General features: G+C 33.1%; 1 protein-coding gene across 7 annotated transcripts in view; it reads right to left on the reverse strand.

Annotated features, from left to right (window-relative positions):
• Nucleotides 1-396: 396 nt before the first annotated feature.
• The window catches only part of Appl1 (adaptor protein, phosphotyrosine interacting with PH domain and leucine zipper 1), a 34,135-nt gene continuing 12,215 nt past the window's right edge, over nucleotides 397-22,316 (reverse strand). For 2 of the 7 annotated variants that reach the window (XM_048801077.1, XM_015494523.2), the window contains 14 exons: nucleotides 20,839-20,921; nucleotides 19,743-19,901; nucleotides 17,647-17,835; nucleotides 15,218-15,260; nucleotides 13,562-13,618; nucleotides 11,320-11,411; nucleotides 10,735-10,917; nucleotides 8,832-8,884; nucleotides 7,780-7,954; nucleotides 7,652-7,688; nucleotides 6,760-6,906; nucleotides 5,796-5,846; nucleotides 5,457-5,546; nucleotides 397-4,231 (listed from right to left, as the gene is read on the reverse strand). In XM_048801077.1, the coding sequence (XP_048657034.1) occupies nucleotides 4,085-4,231; nucleotides 5,457-5,546; nucleotides 5,796-5,846; nucleotides 6,760-6,906; nucleotides 7,652-7,688; nucleotides 7,780-7,954; nucleotides 8,832-8,884; nucleotides 10,735-10,917; nucleotides 11,320-11,411; nucleotides 13,562-13,618; nucleotides 15,218-15,260; nucleotides 17,647-17,835; nucleotides 19,743-19,901; nucleotides 20,839-20,921 (1,506 nt within the window). In that variant the 3' untranslated portion in view covers nucleotides 397-4,084. The remainder of the gene's footprint in view (nucleotides 4,232-5,456; nucleotides 5,547-5,795; nucleotides 5,847-6,759; nucleotides 6,907-7,651; nucleotides 7,689-7,779; nucleotides 7,955-8,831; nucleotides 8,885-10,734; nucleotides 10,918-11,319; nucleotides 11,412-13,561; nucleotides 13,619-15,217; nucleotides 15,261-17,646; nucleotides 17,836-19,742; nucleotides 19,902-20,838; nucleotides 20,922-22,316) is intronic. The other 5 variants (XM_048801081.1, XM_048801080.1, XM_048801078.1 and 2 more) reach the window with 4 other exon arrangements.

Here is a 22,316-nt window from a genome sequence, read left to right on the forward strand (position 1 = left end):
CATCTAATCCCTTGACTTTCTGAAAGTATATACATTTTTATAAAATTCAAAAACAAATTAGAACATAAAATTCCCAGTAGAACTTAAGTTATATACTAAACTACAAAGAGTTACACAGCATGACTATATATTACTATTAAAACTACAGGTCAAGCTACTTAAAGTTAGAACACACAATTATTTGTCCCTTTAAATTAGAGGAATTTCTTTAAGTAGAATCCAACAGTTGTAAGTATACATTGCCTGTAACATATCTAGGGTAATTATCAAGAAAAGTCACTAATAATGAATTATAATTTGCTTTTACAACAAACTTCCCAATAAGTGACAACACCAATCAAAATTACTTGGAGAAATAAAATTCAGAAAATATATCAAATATTTTATACAAAAAAAGACTGTACAAAAATCAGACTTTATTATACATTAAAAAAATCTAACAACATATTTCCTGAAGCCTTGTCAGCAAATGCCTATTTTGACAAAATGAAAAAATAAGTTCTCTGTCCTACATGTATACCATGGTCACATAAAGGTGAGTTCCTCAAATCCAATTCTAAAGGGAAATGTTAACATGACTTAATGGTACACTGCATGATTTAACTATCAGTGAGATAAGAATTAACCAATTCACTTACATTACAAAAATCACTGAATATACAAAGCAATTTCACACATTAGTTATAATTTAATCCCCAGTTCTTCTATTAATTTAAAGTAAATTACTTATGAGTACAGCCACAAGAGATTGGTTAAAAAAGTATAAAGTGGTTCCAGTTTCAAATCTTTGTATTATTAATTAATGTAGAACAGAAACTTCATGAAAAAGGAGTAAATGCTAAAAATAAAATGAAGAGTTTAATTGTTACAATTGGTATATTTAAATATTCAAAGTACAATTCAAATGAAAGGAGGTTGTCAAAATCAACATTAATATTTTCATTTTATTCAGGTTGCAAAAGGTTTTGCTAAGTATGCTAGATTCTTAGTCTGTTAACATTTGTAAGATGCAAATTTTAAACACTGTGGTTCCTATATATAACTCAGAATTAACTCAGATGCTTTTATCACAACATTTTATGTTACCTAGGAAATTACACACATCCTATTGTCCTTTTCCCAAAAGTAATGGAAACAACAAATTTAGTTTGTGGATCCTGTGAATTCTTTTAAAATTGCACACAAAGTAATCCTTATAGACATGACAAGAACTAGATTAGATTAGCTTTAGGGACTTTGTTCAAGGTACCAGTTTCAGTACCTAATTAGCAAATTTTCAAAATTCTAAAAGGATGCACTAATAATTGATTTTTTTAATCTATTAATTTCATTACCATAGTTACAAAAGCACTGTTCACATAGGAAGCAGAACATATAGCAGAATTAGGCAGGCTTAATTTCTTTCCTTAAAAAAATATGTGGTTAATTTCTAAAAATCATTAAATATAAATTTATGCCAGAGAAGAGATATCCCCAAATCTAATTCAACTGCCAATGAAGCATCTCAGAGTTTTTGAAGGGGTTTCAGAGGAGATCAGCTGGAACATTAATATGAAGCCCATGGGCAGCATTCTTTAAATAAAAAGGAGAGCTTATTAAACTTGATGCTTACAGGTCTGCAATAATAGAATAGTTCCTATAGTTTAGTAGTAATGGAAGAGAATTTTCATCTAAATTGCTAAATGTACTCATGATTTCTATTTGGCACTGGAATGCATCTTTCCTATGGACGTGGACATTTTTTAAATTTCTTTTAGTTATATATGACAGTTATTGTGGTAATTCTTATGAACATGACTTAAAGGGAACTACACACACACACACACACACACACACACACACACACACACAAAGGAACTATAAGTCTGTCCAGCATCCCTACGTCTACCAATACCCTTAACCTCAGTCTACACTTTGACCCAGAGGGCTAACAATGGGTAGCACTTTGCTACCATGCAAAGGACCAACCAGGTAAAACTGCCTTCTAATGATGACCAACTTCCTTGTGAGGCAACAGATTTCATGTGAACTTAGCGAGGTGCTATATAAAGAAAAGACAATGAAACTGAAAGTTAACCAATCTCAAAAAAGGTCTTAAAAGCAGGAATTTCCATGACCAATCAAGTACTGATCACAAATTTCAACTTTAACAAAAGGAATGATACAATATTTTAAAAGCATTCCCTTTAGTAGGCACAAAATAAACTTAATCAAAAAGTATTCCATAAATGTCTACTTTTTTACTATATGTTCTAGTATCATAAGGCTTTAAGGAGTATTAAATAATCATTACTCCCAGTTGGCACATGGATAAAAATATCATGAAGCTATGTATAATTATCCCATTCCTACAGAAAACAATGTACATATACAGTATGAAATTGAGCTATATTTTGAGAGCTTTTAACAGATGCCATTTCTAATTCAGACCTAAAAAAAGAAAAAAACTACATATCAAAGGACAAAAGGATTTTTTCCCTTGTGAAATTAGTATTAGTGGCTAACCTACTGAAAAAATTCTAAATGTTTAACTATGTAAGATATTTTACTCAATATATTTAACTTATATGTATATATGTATATATACTTTTTCATGTGGAACACATGAACATAACTTCTATAAGCCATGTTTAAATCTGAGCAAAGTAAAAGAAATTAATTTCTGACAGAAGATAGGCAGTAGAGAAATGTTATTTTAAACCTGTAGCAGGCTAAAATCCTTCCTTGGTCAACTTCCCCTACTAGCTATACCAATCATTCAATTTCTTTTCAGTCTTTCATGGAATCATACCTTTTACTCATTTGAAAAGTATTTACAATAGTTAGTGCAAACTATTCTATGCTCATAAATTAGTTATTTGCCTTTGTGGATATAAAGTGATGATTCAGTACTTTATCAAAATATGGGATTATGAAAATACTGGGCATATCAGTCTGAAATTTAAAAGATTACATTTTCTAAACTAAACTCTGGGAATTTTTACTTTTAAGCAGTAAACATAATTGGTATATAACTTCTTTTGAAATGTCATTTGAAAATGTCATTTGATTATCAGTAAAAATCGTTTTACATAATGCTGAAAATACAATGTATCATCTTCTAACAATATCTTTACAAGCCAGTCCTAATCTAAAATGTATTTGAACAAAACAGAAATATTTTAATGAATTTCAAAATCTTATTTTAATCATTACTGCTCTGCAGTAATAATTGAAGTCCCAACCTGAGAACTGAGAATATGATAATAAAATGCCAAGGGCTGTATCAATTTTGAACCAAAGATACAAGCTTTTTTCACTACTGGCATCAGGTATAGTACATCAGAGAAATGTGAGCAATAAAAGAAAGTGTCCTGCAATCAACAGTGCCACCTGCCACAAGTTGGAAACCTTAAGTCTAAAATCTCTACGATTTTATACAAATTCTATTGCACAGTAAATAATGTTAAAATATTTGCAAATTTGTAGAATTCTCTGTAGAAAGGGTCACTTAGTTGAACACTTCTTCACTGCCAGCAAAATGTTCCTAATAAAAGGGAGCGAGTATATCCATGAATATATGAATACCTAAGAATAAATTATTTCTGATGGGCATAGGTAGTTACAACACAAGATTAAAAGTTCAAAATTTGAAGGAAAAAAATGCTTAAGTATAATTCCTCAGCAACCTGTTTTAGGGAAATAAGTTTTGTTTAGACAAGTACAATGTTTTTTAAATATATTTTTTTAGTTATAAATGGACATAATGTCTTTATTTTGTTTATTTATTTTTATGTGGTGCTGAGGATCGAACCCAGTGCCTCACATGTTCAAGGCAAGTGCTCTGCCACTGAGTCACAACCCAGCCCTAGACAAGAGGAATTTAATGTTAATGCATACATTATTATTTTTAAGGGAAAATAAAAAACAATGTAAAACTAAATCATCAAGTTCAACATTTTTTTACGTGAAGCTAAAAACAAGCAAATATAAAGTGTAGTCTCCTCCTTGATATTTCAACATAGTTGTTACCTTGTGCCATTTCACCATAGAAATTGTCAATTCCGGAGGGGGGGGGCGGTGTCAATCAAAAAGCAATGTAAGTTTATGCTTCTGACTCTCTCTTCTTTCCTTCTTCTCCCAAATCACTCTCTTCTGACTGGCTACTGCTAAGGACAACAAACTGCCCCTCACTACTGGCTTGGTTTGTTCTACTGGAAGCAGCTATCAACCGACTCTGTTCTTCCAAGTCCTAGTGGGAAAGAAAGAAAAGGAACTAAATTAACTGTCTGCAGTCAAATGAAAGCTATGCACTTAAAAATACATACTTGAGAGCCATTTCCATCCTTTTGTCATAAAGATGTATGCAAAATTCTAGCAACCTTATAAAAAGAAAGGCTATGCCTAACCAATGCTACTACAAAATAAATTTGGCATTATTCTAGAAATTCTGTAAAATCCAAATTCAAACTTAAAAATTGCTGGCATTTTCCTCATTTTATTTTTTATAGCCAATAATCTAATTCAGTCCATCATCTCTTACTATACACTACATAAGTAATCTCAATTTTCATAATAAAAGCCCCATAATGGATTACCCCATACCTCATGCCTTCCTCTTTTTCAGACCTCTTGTCCAATTCATTTTGCTGAATCTGGCATCACCTTCCTTCACTAAGCCTATCAAGGGAAGCCTGATGACTTCAGTGTCATCTTTGCCACTTCCCCCTTCTTTGTCCATACATCCAACCCACTGCCAATTCTTACTGATGTGTTCTCCAAGTATCCCACAACTGTCTTCTTTTTCCATTCCTATTGTCAATGCCACAACCCATAAAGTCTCTTGGATCACCTAATCAAGATTTTGTTTGGAAAATTGTGTAGCTTAAAATTATTCTTTTGTGGTCTTGATCCCCCAGCATTGGGGGGGAAAAAAATCTTTTAGTGGATAATGAATTGGCATTCCTGGCAACATTTAAAATTTAATTCACTTAAAGGGAAAAATGGTTTTCAGCAATAGCAATTTAGTCCATAAAACCTCTCAAAAGAGTGGCTTTGAGGGGCTGGGGATGTGGCTCAAGTGGTAGTGCGCTCACCTAGCATGCGTGAGGCACTGGGTTCGATTCTCAGCACCACATAAAAATAAAATAAAGATATGTGTCCACCTAAAAAAAACTAAAAAATAAACATTTTTTTTAAAAAAAGAGTGGCTTTGACAAGATAACCCTCACAGGAATATGAAAGTTCTGGTATGTTTATTTAACAGGAAGTCACACTACATGTTAATATAGCTTTTGTGTAAACATAGCAGACTTCAGCTGTTACCCTTTTCTGCTATTCTATGAATCATCTGATTATGAAGTGGTTGAGCAAGAAGAAACAAGACCTTCATTTGGAAATTCAAATCTGAAAGTCACAATTGTGAATTAAGTCTTCATAAACACCAGATAGAAGATTCAGACATTAGGGATGCATACCTTTTCAATCTGTTTTTGTTTATTGAGTTCTTTCTGTTGCTTCTCTTTTACTCTCTCTATTTCTTTTTGTTTTTCTGATGCCCTACGATCCTAAGAAAAATAAATAAAACTAATGAATTAAATATGAAATAATTTTAAATTTTAGATATATCAATTAACATGACCCTTGTAACTTTTTATACCCTTCTTTGTATTCATAGGTATGGAAGCACACAAGGCTTCATTCTATGGTAGACATTTATCCAGATTATAAATGGTTTATCAGCAATATGAAAACCACTTTTGTTATAATACTTCAGTTAACATTCTTAGAAAATTAAGCATCTCTCAGATTCTTACCAGTTCAGCATGCAGAGCTATCTGTTTTGCCAGTCCAACAGAATCACAAATCTAAAAAGAGAAACAGTATTAAAAACAAACAAAAAGCCAAAAAACTCAAGTTCTTAAAGTAAAAATTAAGTACCCAAATAGCTGATATAAATTTTTTTTTTAAATTTTAGTTGTAGTTGGACACAATACCTTTACTTTATTTATTTATTTTTATGTGGTGCTGAGGATTGAACCCAGTGCCTCACCCATGCTAGGCAAGTGCTCTACTGCTAAGCCACAACCCCAGCCCATAACTAGTTTTATAACTCAACATAATATACCACTTCAACTAAAAGCTGATTTAAGGATGTGCCATCCCCTAAACCAAGTCTTTGTATATTTTCTCCATTTCTTGGGGGGGTGGGAGGGTGAAGGGTACTGGGGATTGCTTTACCACTAAGCTACATCCCTTTTACTTTTTTTTATTTTGAAACATAGTCTAAGTTGCTGAAGATGACCTTGAATTTAGCATTTCTCCCACCTCAGCCTCCTGAGTTGCTAGGTTTAAAGTCATGGACCACATCTCTTACTGCTTTCTATGTTTTCTATGAGTCTGTGAGCTTCCACTGATGGCTCTCCCTTCACAAACAATACTTCTCATTATCTCAAATTCATTACTGAGGTAGTTCAGCCCACAAAGAATGAGAGAAACAGTTGCTGATGATACTTGAAGTTGACTGATTATAGGAATATATTCTATTCCCAAGATAAGCTAATGAAGGGAGAAGATTTTACCAGCTATCAATGTTGAGGAAGACATGGATCTATATAGTCAGAATGCCAATCCCTAAGCTTAGTGCTCTTCAGAGCAACACGCTTTGGTCAAGCAACTCAATCATACTAGACAAAATCTGGGAGTTTTTTTCCAGAAATATTAGTAAAAACTGACTATAATATGTATTTTACAACAGGAACATTTTGAAAAGTCAAATACCTTTTCCCCCTCATTGTTTGATTCAAATATATAGCATACTGATGACAGATTACTTTCACTTCTCCCTCCTGATGTCCGGAGAACAAATCCAAAAAGCCGCTTATTTTCCTGGTGTGTAGCATACAAAACTACACAGGGTAATGGAAACTGCCACAAAAAACATCAGAAGTAAATATGAAATCTTCCAAACCATTACAGTAGCAATCAGATACACCTTTTTTTTCTTTTACCGGCGACTGAACTTAGGGGCACTTGACCGCTGAGCCACATCCCGAGCCCTATTTTGTATTTTATTTAGAGAGTCTCTCTCACTGAGCTGCCTAGTGCTTTGGTTTGGCTGAGGCTGGCTTTGAACTCATGATCCTTCTGCCTCAACCTCCTGAGCTATTGGGATTACAGGCATGCGCCACCGCACTCAGCTCAAATACACCATTTTTAACAGACTGGTAATCAAAGAACAATTAATGTCATATTTGGCTTGGATTACCAAAGAGAATAAGAGATTGATGAATGGTGGGTTTTATTAGTTATTAACACATTTTACAAAATCAAATTCAATAATAAAACTGGTCTATTTAACAAATGATTAAACACTTGCAACAATTTTAAACTAGATAACTATAAAATAATCTTGATCACCTTTTAATTCCTGCTATTAATTTTTTATATGCTCCCTAACTTAGGTATTAACACTAAGTATCATACCAGATCATGTTGATTCTTCTACGTTACATACAACATTCACCTATAACTTTTTGGAGCTAGCTAGAAAATTAACTACAAAGTGCCTAAAGAACAAATGTAACTGATACTATCAGACCTGAATATACAGAATCAGGATTATCAAGTTAATAAGATATGTGTATGCACAAAGGGACTTAAAATAACTCACTGTGAGTCTTGTAACTTGTGTCTGTGGATCAATTAACCTACAATAATTAAAAATTTAGCAAATTTTAGTTACGCTGAAATTATGTAAACATTTTTCCCTACAAGTTTATTTAGGGAAGGTTTACTTACTTTAAACAATCACAAGTGACTAATAAATGTGATTCTGTCATACGAAAGATGTTATGGATGGCCCGAGCAGCTAAGATTTGGCGCATTGTTTCATAAACAACATCCGGATGATCATCTGACTTCACCTCCATAGAACCAAGGAATCGGACAATAAATAACTGATGAAGAATAGAATCTATAACAGAACAAGGTACATTATGTATTTCCCACATTTCTTTTCCAAAAGAATAAAATATACTGACTGTTTCCTTTTAGATTTTCTAGTAAAACCCCTAAATTTAGAAATAACTTATCCTGACTACAGTGTTCAAGTTATAGCAAAAAAATAAGGCAATAAATACTTCAACAATGCAGCTCTAGGGAAAAAGAATTCCTTGTACTACTCTTAAAACTTTTCAATAAGTTTGGAAATATATATACAAAATAGCTACTGGAAAAATAAGAAAAAAATTATGCTCCAGAACCAGAAGTAAAACATCAGAAAAGCCTGAAGGACAGCTTAGGCATTGAGAATTTAACTATGAGATCAAAGTATGTGATATTCTCTAATTTTGTGTGAACAGCATCCCAAATCAGATTAAATTATGTTGTGTTATGTTATAGAGGAAATTTCAAAGTTAAAAAAAAAAAAAACAGTATAGCAGAGGGATTGGGGTTGTGGCTCAGTGGTAAAGCACTTGCCTAGCATGCATGAGGCACTGGGTTCGGTCCCCAGCACCACATAAAAAGAAAAAAAAAATACAAGTAAAAAAAATAAATAAAGGTATTGTATTCACCTACAACTAAAAACAAAAACAGTATAGCAAAAAACAAAACAACAAAAAATCAAAACAAGTGTAAATGACAGATTAGTCACACGATTTACTATAAGAAATAGTTTTTTAAAATATAATTTTAGTTGTTAATGGACCTTTATTTTATTCACTTATTTGTATATGGTGCTCAGAATTGAACCCAGTGCCTCACACATGCTAGGCAAGCACTCTATGACTGAGCCCCAGCCCCAGCCCAAAAGTAGTTTTAAATATAAGAAAATTGCACATCTGTTCTACCTTCAGTTTCAGATTTTGTACTTCCTCCAGATTCTCCAAATGGATTTGTACGCCTGAAAAGTTTAGAAAAAAATATAAATAGTTACCATGAGCCACATGGAGCAGATCTAATTAATAAAAAAAGTTTACACATACATTTTAAAAAGAAAAGCTCTACTCTGTTCTGTTAAGGAACAATACTGATAATCAAATTACTATACAACCTCTGCCTTCAAATTACTATACAACCAATGTTGCTGCATTTTAGATGACACAGCATGCAAGTTTCGCCACATAAAACAACAAAAATCAACATGATTATAAGCCATCTTGCAGAAGTCCTTCAATTTTAATAAGCTAGCATAGGGATACATTAATTTTGCTACAATATTAGCTGCTTAAGAGAAATGCCAGGGATTTCCTAAGACTGTAAGATCGTCTTTTTTAAAAAGGCTCTCTAGGTACATGTTGTGAATCAACTAGAAAGATATAAACATTTTTTTAAAATATTTTTATTAGTTACTGGTAGATCTTTATTTTATTTATTTATATGTGGTGCTGAGGATCAAACCCAGTGCCTCACACATGGTAGGCAAGTGCTCTACCACTGAGCCACAACCCCAGCCCAAGATATAAACATTTTCTAGTTTATACCTGTATTTCCCAAGTCTAAGGTACAGCTCAGTGGTAATAGTTCTTGTCTAGGATGCTCAAGGCCCTAAGTTTGATCCGTAGCACCATAAAAAAAAAACAACCCTGGGGGCTGGGGATGTGGCTCAAGCGGTAGTGCGCTTGCCTGGCATGCGCGGGGCGGGGGTCTGGGTTCGATCCTCAGCACCACATAAAAATAAAGATGTTGTGTCCACCGAAAAAACTGGAAAATAAATATTAAAAAAAACTCTCTTTCTCTCTCTTTAAAAAACAAAAACAAAAACAAAAAACCCCTGGATTTCTTAAGGCATAAGTAACAACGCAAGAAGAAAAGTGAACTAGAGAAAGAAGCTAAAAAAACTCTCTCCTTAGTGTGCTTGGCTTTTAGCCCACCCACAATGAAGGAAGAAGGATACCATTTAAAGCAGGTCTTAGAAACAGAGAGCTAAGTGGATCTAAAATAATATTGGTACTAAGGTAACAGGAATCTAATCTCTTTAATATATGCCTGGCCTATTATATTATATCAAATGCTAAGTATATTTCTGTGACCAAATATAAATGACTTTTCTTGGTCACAGCTTTGTATATCCAAATTAATTTATTATCAACTTTTGTTTTGGTTTGGTTTTGGTACCAGGGATTGAATCCAGGGGCATTTAACCACTGAGCCACAATCTCAGCCCTTAAATTTTTTGAGACAGGGTCTTGATAAATTGCTGAGGCAAGCTTTGAAATGGAGATCCTCCTGAGTTACTGGGATTATAGGTATGAACCACCATACCTACCTATTATTAATTTATTAAATACCCAAGCTATTTAATAAATGATTTTGCCATAAGTCACATTTTCTTCATCCAAAGCCAAAGGAAAATTTTAACTGCTTTGATAGGACTTTCTCCTTATATAAACAAAACATGAATCATTAATAATTCATAGTAGTGATAAGTTTTTTTATCTTCCTAAAGATTTCTTATTCTGATGCAAGATGTTTTTAATACACCTATAGCACATATATTGCCTTTAAGAATTTAAGTGTTATAACTGAAAGATACAACTCTCAACTTTCTTCTTGTCACAGTAAATACCCAAGAAGTAGACCTGATAAGCAATTCAGACTTAAGTATTTTTTAAATTAAATTATCTTTATTGAGAAAGATGAACTGAAAAACCTGTATAATTCTTTCCTACTAAAATTATATATGTGCACATATGTGAGAGATGACTCTCAAATGCAAAATTGGAATTATAAACCTTACAGGCCATCACTCACCTGCCTCCCTGGCCAGAAGTTTTGGCCTGGCCAGGCAGATCTTCACACACAGGAGAAATTATGTCAAACTGTATTGGGGTGTCTGGGGCAACAAGAGAATCTAGAGAAAGGGCAGCCAAATTTGTGGACTCAGATCCTAAAGATCCTGAACTGCTGGTTCGAGCTGTTGGTAGCCGAGATTGTCTAAGCACAAAGGAAAACAAGAAAGCACTGCCTTTAGTTTTCTTTTGGAAATTGAACAAACTATGAAAAAAAAACTGTTTTAACTCAATGAGACAGTAAAGCAAATTTCAATAAAAACACAATCCCAAATCATAGCTACCTAACAACAGACTTCTTTCTTTTCAATTATTAAACTAAAAAAAATCACCTCTCTCTAGAGATTTAGTTGAAAACACTAAGGAAATTTGAAATCATCATTTACTTAGCACTCTTACTGATGAATTTACCATTCTGAAGATAGACTTTCTCTGTTGTTAAGGGAACTATTTATTAATGTTACGTAGCACTGCTAAAATCAAAGTGCTCATGAAGACTTTAAATAGCCCATATAGTTCTTTAAATAACTCAAGTGTGGTAACTTACCCTGCTGGCCGCAGACTCTCATGCCTCTGCTGAAAAGAAGGGGAAGGAGTAACAGCTTCCAGAGCTGACTGATTTACTCGTGCAGCAGTTTCCTATTGTGATTTTTTTTAAAGGACAAATATTAGTCTTATGAGAAACCAAATATTTGAACATAATTCTGAATTGTCAGAAGGCTTCTGAGTTACACTAAAATATGAAGTAAAACTTCTAAAGTAGTTCTACGTTGTCTTGTCTTACTATTATGGCATAAAACTATAAACTAAAGTTTCCTATTGCTTCTTATAATCTAAAAAAAGTATGATTACTCTCTACTAATATGTATAATGTGTAAAATATTGGTTTTTCTACAAATTTTTAACTACTAGGTATCTTTAATTAAGATTTGTAATGCTAAAACCAAGCAGTCACTAGCACTATGGACATTTAATACATTTGTTGAACACAGGAATTTAGAAGGTATAGGAAATTTCACAAAATGAGTTATTATTTTGTAACTTTGCTGGTAAAGTTTTCATAATATATTTATATTCAGAAATATCTATAAGCTTATTAATTTATAAAGTTATCATGGATATTTTCAAAACTTTAAAGTGAGAAAGATTTCTAGTATTATTATTATTATTATTTTTTTTTTGTACTGGGGATTGAACTCAGGGACGCTTAACCACTGAACCACATCCCAGCCCTTTTTTTACATTTTATTTAGAGATAGGGTCTCACTGAGTTGTTTAGGGCCTCGCTAAGTTGCTGAGCTGGCTTTGAACTTGAGATCTTTCTGCCTCTGCCTTTCAAGTTGCTGGGATTACAGGCATGCACCACCATGCCAAGCTCTAGTAGTATTTTCACTTATTATTTACTTAAAATACCAGCTACATGAAAATGATATTTAGAGATCTGCTTCAATGCGTAAATAGTCAGTGTTATTCTATACACACTTAAAAAAAGTAATGATGTTAAATTTCATGTTTTTACCACAAACAAAATGGTCATTAAGGGCTACAGTTTGTAGCTCAGTAGTAGAATGTTTACACAAGCATGTGCAAGGATAAAATTTCTAGGAAGGAAGGAAGGAAAAGGAAAAAGAGAAGGAAGGTAGGGAGGAAGGAAAGGGAAGAGGAAAAGTAAGGAAGGGAGGGAAGGGAGGAAGGAAGAAAGAAAAACTTTAAATTAGGAAAACAACAAAACAGTTTTCTATTTCTGTGCCTCACTGCAAAAATACAAATATTATAATGGCACAAATTGATCCAAATTGCTATTCTCCTTAATATAGATATTATAATTCTGGATTACCTGAAAATATTAACAATTAGAGTTCTGATAATTGGCAAGAAAAAACTCTAAGTCTGAATTATTCAAATCTAATTGTATTCCCTAGGCAATAATAAATAATTCAATTTGCTTTTGGGGGGATTGGGAGGATACTGGGGATTTTAACACAGGGGCACTTTACCACTGAGCTGTATCCCCAGCCCTTTTTATTTTCAGATAAGGTCTCATTGCTTAGGTCCTCCCTAAATTGATGAGGTTGGCCTTGAACTTTCAATCCTCTGATCTCAGCCTCCAGAGTCATTGGGATTACAAGCATGTGATATCACACCCAGCTTTAATTTGCATATTATTTTTTGTTGTTCCAAAGTTACTTTATAAGAAGAAAAAGTTATATTGGCAGGAAATCAAGTTACTAAAATCAAAGGTTTTGTTTTCAGTTAGTATTGATTAAAAAAAATTTTTTTTTTATTAGTTGTGGATAGACACAATATTTTTATTTTTTATGTGGTTCTGAGGCTCAAACCCAGTGCCTCACGCGTGCTAGGCAAGCACTGTACCATTGAGCTACAAACCCAGTCCCTAGTGTTTTGTTTTTGTTTTTTGCAATACTGGGAATTGAACCCAGGGGTACACTCGCAGCACTCCATTCCAACCCTTTTTTTATTTGAGACAGGGTCTTTCTCAGTTGCCTAGACTAACCTCAAATTTGTGATTCTCCTGCCTCAGCCTCCAGAGATGCTGAGATTATAGCTATGCACCACCACATCTGGCACAATTTCACTAGCTTTTGAAATAATTTATTGTTCTAGGAAAATCAGACACTCATAACATACATGATACAGTAAGCTACCCAAAGTCAAATTAAAAGATTATAGAACTTGAGAAATTATGACACAATTAATAGAAACCATGTAAGCCAAAGAATTATTATTCAATTGTACTAGATCTGGGCAACATAAAACAAAAATATTACCTCTGGATTTTCACTTAAGTATATTTGTTTAGATATATTGTTTATTGTACAAATCCACTGCAAAAGGAAAAAAACAGAAAAATATGATTAATTTTTTTCAACAAATTTCTAAAGGACAATGTTCAATAAGCAACTAAATAAAAGTTTAATTAGAATAAATATATAATCTTTTTTAATAAGAAAACACCTTGGAACCGGAGGGAGTAGAGGTGGTAGAACACATAATAATTTACCACATACAAGGCCCTGGGCTCAGTCCCCAGCACCAAAAACAAAACAAAACAAAACAAAAAACACCTGGCATAACCATGTGCACATAAGAGAACATTCACATTTATAATTTTAAAGGTCCTAAATTTATTTCACACAGAAAATAAAAAGTATAGCAATTGTGTTAAATTATTATTTAATAATCTATATCTTTTTATATTACTCCCACCCTTAATCCCCACCAGACAACACAGTCTGAACTCAGATATCCTAATTCAAAAATTGAGAGATAAATATCTTTCTGGTGAAAAAAAATATATATATATATATTTTTTAAATATTTAATTTTTAGTAATATTTTAAAAGAAATAATTTTTACTAATTTTACATCACACCAGGAAATGTAAATTGACAAATGTTAAGCATGCATATATTTATATAAAATCTCCCTTCTTTCAACATAGAAAACACTCTCTGTTCTACAACTTCTGTTTCACTCTCAAGAGGATCCCAGTGCCTGATGGGCCTCATTAAACTAAACTAATATATTGTTTGGTAAACCATGCAGAGGGCAGAGATATTTATCTGTGTTCCTCAGGCACCAAAAACAAGTTTTAATGTGAATTCTTTCCCAGGAAAAATAAATAAAAGTAGATCTCTACATAATTTCCAACTTTATCTTACAATACAATTATAATTAGATAAAAAGTCTCAAAATCAAGTTATGCTGTATTTTCACGGAAGAATATTTCACAAGGTAAAGTTTTTGTTTTGTTTTTAAATATTTATTTTTTTATTTATTTTTAGTTTTCAGCGGACACAACATCTCTGTATGTGGTGCTGAGGTTCGAACCCGGGCTGCACGCATGCCAGGCAAGCGCGCTACCGCTTGAGCCACATCTCCAGCCCTATACAAGGTAAAGTTTTTGAAGTATCACTTCTTAGTAGTACCTTACCTCCTTTTTGGTGTACTAGTAATAAAAATGGAGCCAAAACTAAAAGCATTGTGAGGAAGAACAGAGACTCCCAAATTTTCGTTTTTCTATCTTTCATTTCCCCAAGGTTTTAATTTTTCATTGTGTTCTGCCATGCCACATCTGCTGCTACTATGTTCTTAGAGCAGCAAATAGCATCTCAAGGGATTGGTATGAGAAGAGAATAAATTAAACTGTTACCACATGATACTGACAGCCTACCAGAAGACAACAGACACAAGGTTGTTGCTGAATTTGAGCCTTTAAGATGGCAGAGACATGATCTTTAAGGCGTCTCCAACTATAAAATTCTATGAGAAACTTAAGAATACTGCTTTGGAACAAGACTTGAAAAATAAACATTTTTAAATTTAACTAGGGTTTTCCAAAATTTGTATAGTGGACAATTAGTATGTTTTGTCCTCAGAAAAGTATTTTTAAATGTTGCTGAAGAAATTAACTAAACTTTTACCTCTTCATGGTCTTTTTTACTCTCTGCTTGCAAAATTGAAGATCTGAAGAAAAATAAAAGAAAAAAGTTTCAGCCTTAACTTTTTAAAAGAAAAAGAAAAAAACAAACACCACAACCAAGAGTATTTTAGGAAAGGAAAACCACCAAAGGCATTAGGACTAATACTTTTAACAACTCTAATTTTGGCTATCTATGCAAGATGTGCCAAAATGGAAATAGGCACTGATCCTAGAAAGATAAGACCATGAAAGTACACTTTAAGACAATACATTTCAAACTTCTGGTGTTTATCATATATCAGTGATCCTACATTAATATCTTAATGTGCATAAATAGAGGGGGAAAATGACTTTTATGAAATCCAGGGAAAATACTAACTTCATTATTGATAGTTTCTCCTTTAATAGAGTTAAATAAAAATTTCAACATATGATTCACAGCAATATTTGGCTTTTCAAAATAACTGTTAATACTTTATTTTTTAAATTTTATTTTTAATATTTATTTTTTAGTAATATTTTAAAAGAAATAATTTTTACTAATTTTACATCACACCAGGAAATGTAAATTGGCAAATGTTAAGCATTAGCAAAAAACTAAAAATATAAAAATTTAAGTACTGTTAATAACATTAACAATTTGGTGATTTCAATAAACGAACATAGGGACGCCTAGTGTGATAACACACAGAATTGGCATTCACTGTATGTTTGTAGGAGGAATATTAAACCATTTAATGAATATGAACTACAAACATTTTGGTAGAAGACAGTGTGCCATAAATGTCTTTTTGTTAAGGGGTAAAGGTTGAATTTATTTACTTATTTTCACAATTTTTTTTCCACCAAGCAACTGGGCAACTAGTCTTCCACTAAGCCACATCCCTAACCCCATAATATATTAATGTGCATAAATATAGGAGGGAAAATGACTTTTATGGAATCCAGAGGCTGCTCCAAAAGTTAAGAAAGCTCAATGGTCAATTTTTTTTTATATATTTTTTTTTAGTTGTTGATGGACCTTTATTGTATTTATATGTGGTGTTGAGAATTGAACCCAGTGCGCCTCACATATGCTTAGGCAAGCATGTCTGAGCTACAACTCCAGCCCTTCAATGGTCAATATTTTAATTACGTAGGGGAAAAAAAAAAAAAAATCACAGCTACCCTAAGTATCTATCCTTAGGAAAATGTTTAAAATATAATATCTGTCCTTAAAAAGATTAATGTAGCCATTATGAAATGTTTTTATAAGTAATGTACATCACAATATTTCTTCACTTATTAAAAAAATGTATTCAGGATAAAAACTGGAAGGCAACAAACAAAAAAGCTAACTGTTGCTTCTTGTTAATGAGATTACATCCCCCCACCATACTCTTTTTTTCTCTGTACTTTTCAGAAATTGTGTTCTCAACACTACTATAGATTCCTTTTTTTTTTTTTTTTTGGTAATACAGAGGATTTCCAGGGCACTTAACCACTGAGCCATATCCCCAACCCTTTCTTATATTTTAAGATAAGGTCTTGCTAAGTTGCTTAGGGCCTCGATAAGTTGCTCTGAACTCACAATCCTCCTGCCTCAGCCTTCCGAACTGCTGCCCCACTGTACCTGACTAGATTCTCATTTAATAGAAAGATAATAGAATTTTTCTTAGGGGCATAATAAATATTAATGGAGAAAATAATCCGATCAGGAGTATATGATTAACATTTAAAAATAACACTATTGTTAGCACCTATCATATGCTGGTCACACACATGCTAGATTTCTATTCCTCTCAATTTATAAAGTAGAAATTACAACTCCCTACCTACATTTTACATGTAGAAAAATGGAGATCAGAAGGGTTAAGGAACTCATCTAAGATCAGAGAGTAATGAATCCAGGCTTTGATCTTTGCAACCCCACACTTGATACTCTTAATTAACTTGGGCTGTCTTCCCCATAGAATGCGGGATTTTCAGTGACCAGTCTCTTAACATGGAATCATGGTATTTACCATTTAACCTGGTTTCAACAACCTCAAAGAAATAATTTAATGATTTTAAAAATTAAAATTCAACTCATTTCTATAAGATTAAAAAGCAAACTATCTTAGCAGGGTGCAATGGCACATGCTTAGTAATATCACCAACTTAGAAGGCTGAGTCAGGGGGATCAAGTTTGAGGTCAGAGGTCAGTCTGGGTAACTTTGTGAGACTCTGTTTCAAAATAAAAAAATTTAAAAGGGCTGGGGATGTAGCTCAGTGGATGAGCACCTCTGAGTTTAATCCCCAGTGTTCAGGGCAGGATGCGGGGGAAGCAAATTATCATAATATATATGCTGAGTCTAAAATGTTCATGACATTTCTGGATAAAAAGGAATTATCCTGCATTTCAGTAATTTAAAATATTATAAATTTTATTAATAGTAGAAAAATACCAACTTTTTCCCATCAAAAGAGGTGATCTGAAAACAGTATCGCCTGTCTTCACAGTCCACAGCCATCACTGAACAGTTGTCTATGTCCATGGCCAGGCCTCCTGCTACATCGCCACGGGCTTGACTCATTAAGTTTCCACCCTGTGTGAAGTAAAACTGTCTATCCCAGGTAGACGACACCAAGCCTGTTTTACTAAATGAAGAGAATACATTCATACTTTAATAATGACATACCTAAAATCACCTTATCATCCAGAAACAAGATAAAGCATGTTACAAAGAACCAGCTTGCAAAAAAGTTACCAGAGTGCAAGGAAAATATAAACATCAGTTTTTCAGTCTCCTAAAACGAATTTACTCATATTGACTCGCTCATGTGAATGTACCTTTTCCAAAATAAGGCTGGAAATCATCAAATTGCAGCTATGTAATCATGGTCCATAAAAAGTAAGTTATATTTCAATATTCAAAAGAGATAAATTCAAAACAAAAGAAGAATTTATTTTATTCTTAGGGTTAACCCATTTCATCCTATCTTCAGGTGAAAACTAAAATTTGACTTGATTTTGTAATTATATATAAAATACGATAAATGACATTAACAGCACTCATATTATAATAGATTTAAACTTAAATTGGTTTCATTTTTTAATTCCAAATTATTCAATAAATATTTATTCAATAAATTCAATATTCAATAAATAAATTCAATTATTCAATAAAGATCTATTCAATAAATTCAAATTATCCAATAAATATCATGACAGATTAGGCCCCAACTTCCTTAACAAGACTCCTAAAGCACAAGAAATAAAATCAAGAATCAATAATTGGGATGGATTCAAACTAAAAAGCTTCTTCTCAGCAAATGAAAGAATAAGGTGAGGAGAGAGCCTACATTTTGGGAGCAATTATTGGCCACAGACACACATCAGATAAAGCACTAATCTCCAGGATATATAAAGAACTCAAAAAAAAAAAAAAAAAAACCCAAACAATCTAATCAATAAATGGGCTAAGGAGCTGAACAGACACTTCACAGAAGAAGATATACAATTGATCAACAAATATATGAAAAAATGTTCAACATCTCTAGTAATTAGAGAAATGCAAATTAAAACTAAGATTTCATCTCACACCAGTCAGAATGGCAGATATCAAGAATACAAATAACAGTAAGTGTTGGTGATGATGTGCGGGAAAAGGCACATTCACACACTGGTTGTGCCAATTTGCAGTACCACCAGCAATCTGGAACGCAGTTTGGAGATTCCTTAGAAAACTTAGAATGGAACCAACATTTGACCCAGCTATCCCACTCCTTGGTCCATACTGAAAGGACTTAAAATCAGCAAACTATAGTAATGCAGCCACATCAGTGTTTATAGCAGCTCAATTCACAACTGTTGAACTAACCTAGATGCCCTTCAATAGATGAATGGATAAAGAAACTGTGGTATATAAACACAAAGGAATTTTACTCAGCAATAAAAGAGAATAAAATTATGGCATTTGCAGGTAAATGGATGCAGTTGGAGAATATCATGCTAAGTGAAGTAAGCCAATCCCAAAAACCAAAGGCCAAATGTTCTCTCTGATAAGTGGATGCTGATCCGTAATGGCAAAAATGGAGGAACTGTGATTGGGCAAAAGGAAGGGAGGGGAGATACGGGGCAAAGGGGCAGGAAAGATGGTTGAATGAGATGAACATCATTACCCTAGATACATGTATGACTGCACATATGGTGCAACACTACATCATGTACAACCAGAGAAATTTGTGCTGCAATTGTGTAGAATGAATCAAATGAATCAAAATGCATTCTGCTGTCATATACACCCAATTAGAACAATAAATTTTTTTAAAAAATCCACATTATTCAATAACTATCTAGGTAGAAAGGTTTTCATTCATGTACCTTATCAACAAGTTCACATAAATACTAACATCACTAAAAAGGTTCAACCTCTAATAAAATCAAAACAAATTGGCAGGATATATTATATTGATAATACCAAATTAATATTTTATATATATATATATATATATATATATATGTAAGATGATATACAATGCATGAAAATAACTAGTTTTCTTACTTTCTAGCATTAAGGTATCCAGCCTTTCGGGTTAAGTTTCGATTAACAGGAAATTTTGTGGGGTCTGGGTCAGGCACATATAAAGGGTCACTGGCTACTTCCAAATCCTCTATTGTCTGCTGCATGGTCTCTACATCACTGTCCATTTCCCTGCGAACACTAACAGAACAGAATATTTACAGCAAGCCACACCAACAAAGAACTTCTTACCAATCATGTTTAACTGTATATTTGTTTTGTACATATTTTTTAAAAAGAGATAATCTGTGGCATAGGTGGTTAAAGCGACATAAATGCATTTTCTACAGCTTTACATTTTAGATATTTTGGAAACAATATTAAATTCAAAACTAATGAAGTTACACTGAAAGCCTGACTTCTATCTTATGTCTTAAAAACAGTATTTATTTTTTCAGAGCTGGGGATGTAACTCAGTGGTGTAGCACTTGCCTAGCATGCATAAGGCCCTGGGTTTGATCCTCAGGACAGGAAAAAAAATCATTTTCATTTTTATCTCTCTCCATACCTCAGAATGATCACATTACTGCTCAGACTTTTGAACCTGATCAGAATGTAGAACAATGTTTTCTCTCTCTCAGGTTTCATGGCTTGGAAAACGACATTTAATTAGTAATATCCCAAGCAATCCCCACAATTTGGAGTTTAAAGATAATTTCACTTACAATTAATTATTATTATAAGTCTGTTTTTTTCAGACATAAAAGCTAGTTCTGTATCATTAAAATTACTGTCAAATTTGACACTGTTATAAAATTCAGTTTACATTCTAGGGAAAAGATGATTTAAAAAACCAAGAAGAATCCATAAGCTGTGGGAGAAACACTCTCAAGTTAGGGAAAATACTTCCTCAAGAAATTAAGTTGTGGTGCTGGAGTTGTGGCTCAGTGGTAAGAGCACTTGCCTAGCATGTGTGAGGCCCTGGGTTTGAGTCTCAGCACCACATATAAATAAAATAAAGGTCTTTTAAAAAAAAAGAAAGAAAAGAAATTAAGTTGTAAGTATTTTTAAGTTATGGCATTTAGCCATTAACTTATTCACATCATTTCATTTTCAATTTTAAGGGAAAAATACTTACTTCTGTACACTTGTTCCAATATTAGCTAAAAATTCTTCCAACTGTTCATTGAGATTTTCAGAACCCATCTTAAAGAAACTTATCTGGGGAAGAGGAGGAATGGAGGATCAAACAACACAAACATACATAAAAGAATACTTCAGTCAATCACATAAAAAAAATCTCTAAGATACATGGTTAAATAAAAACCAAAGGATTATTCCATTTGTGTAATAACAGGTTTCAGTTTACAACTTCTACTATGCAAAGAGTCACTGAGAATATTTAAGTGAACAAATTATTTATATATATATATATATATATATATACACACACACACACACACACACAAACTGATATATGCTAAACAATTTATGAAAATGAAAATAAATTTTGAAGCATTTTCAAACAAATCATATAGATAAACTATTTCATATTTACTACAAAGATAAGTTTTAAATCTGAGGAACAGAAAATACTCTTAAAACTGAAGGATCTTCAAATTTCTTTAAACCCCTGATTTTTAAGGGACTGACATACTATATCACCCCAAACTCAGTTTCCTAGCATCCTTCCTGATGCACGTCTCTTTGGGCACTTGAGAGTTCATCTATTACTTTAAACTCAGAAAGTGTACAAGGAACATGGGACACACAAATTTGTTCACTCTCTTTCAGATCTATTATGAAGCAAGGAGGGGTAGAATAGCAATAGATATAACTTTGGAATTCATTTAGCTTCTGCTTTCTATCCCCAACTGTGGTGTACAGGGTCTAAATATAACGTAAATGGTATCATTTAGTCCAAAATACTGAAATCTTTATTACTTTTTAAAACCCAAACACACTGGGCACAGTTGATATGCCCAGAATCCCAATTACTTGATAGGATGAGGCAGGAAGATAGCAAGTCTGAGGCCACCCTGGGCAACTTAGAAAAAACCCTGTCTCAAAATAAAATAAAAAGGGTTAGGGATGTAGATCAGTGATAACAGCACTTGCCTAGCATGCATGTGTCCATGGATTTGATCCCTAGCACTATGCAAATAAATAAATGAAGGAAACCAAGACACAAATGAGTATGTTAAGAATAGTTTATGGGGCTGGGATTGTGGCTCAGAGGTAGAGCGCTCACCTAGCACGTGCGAGGCCCTGGGTTCGATCCTTAGCACCACATAAAAATAAATAAAATAAAGGTATTATGTCCAAGTACAACTAAAATATACATATTTTTTAAAAAACTGATCAGGGGGGCTGAGGTTGTGGCTCAGCGGTAGAGCGCTCCCCTAGCACGTGTGAGACTCTGGCTTTAATCCTCAGCACCACCACATAAAAATAAAAACAAATAAAAATAAAGATATTGTGTCCAACTACAATTAAAAAAATTTTTTTAAAAGAATAGTTTATAATACATTTAATAATTTAATATAAATACCAAGCTTGACACAAAGCTTTTTTTGGTGGGGTGTGGGTACCAAGGATTTAACTCAGGGGCACTTG

Source organism: Marmota marmota, unplaced genomic scaffold (assembly GCF_001458135.2).
Source record: "Marmota marmota marmota unplaced genomic scaffold, marMar, whole genome shotgun sequence".
Taxonomy (NCBI): domain Eukaryota; kingdom Metazoa; phylum Chordata; class Mammalia; order Rodentia; family Sciuridae; genus Marmota; species Marmota marmota.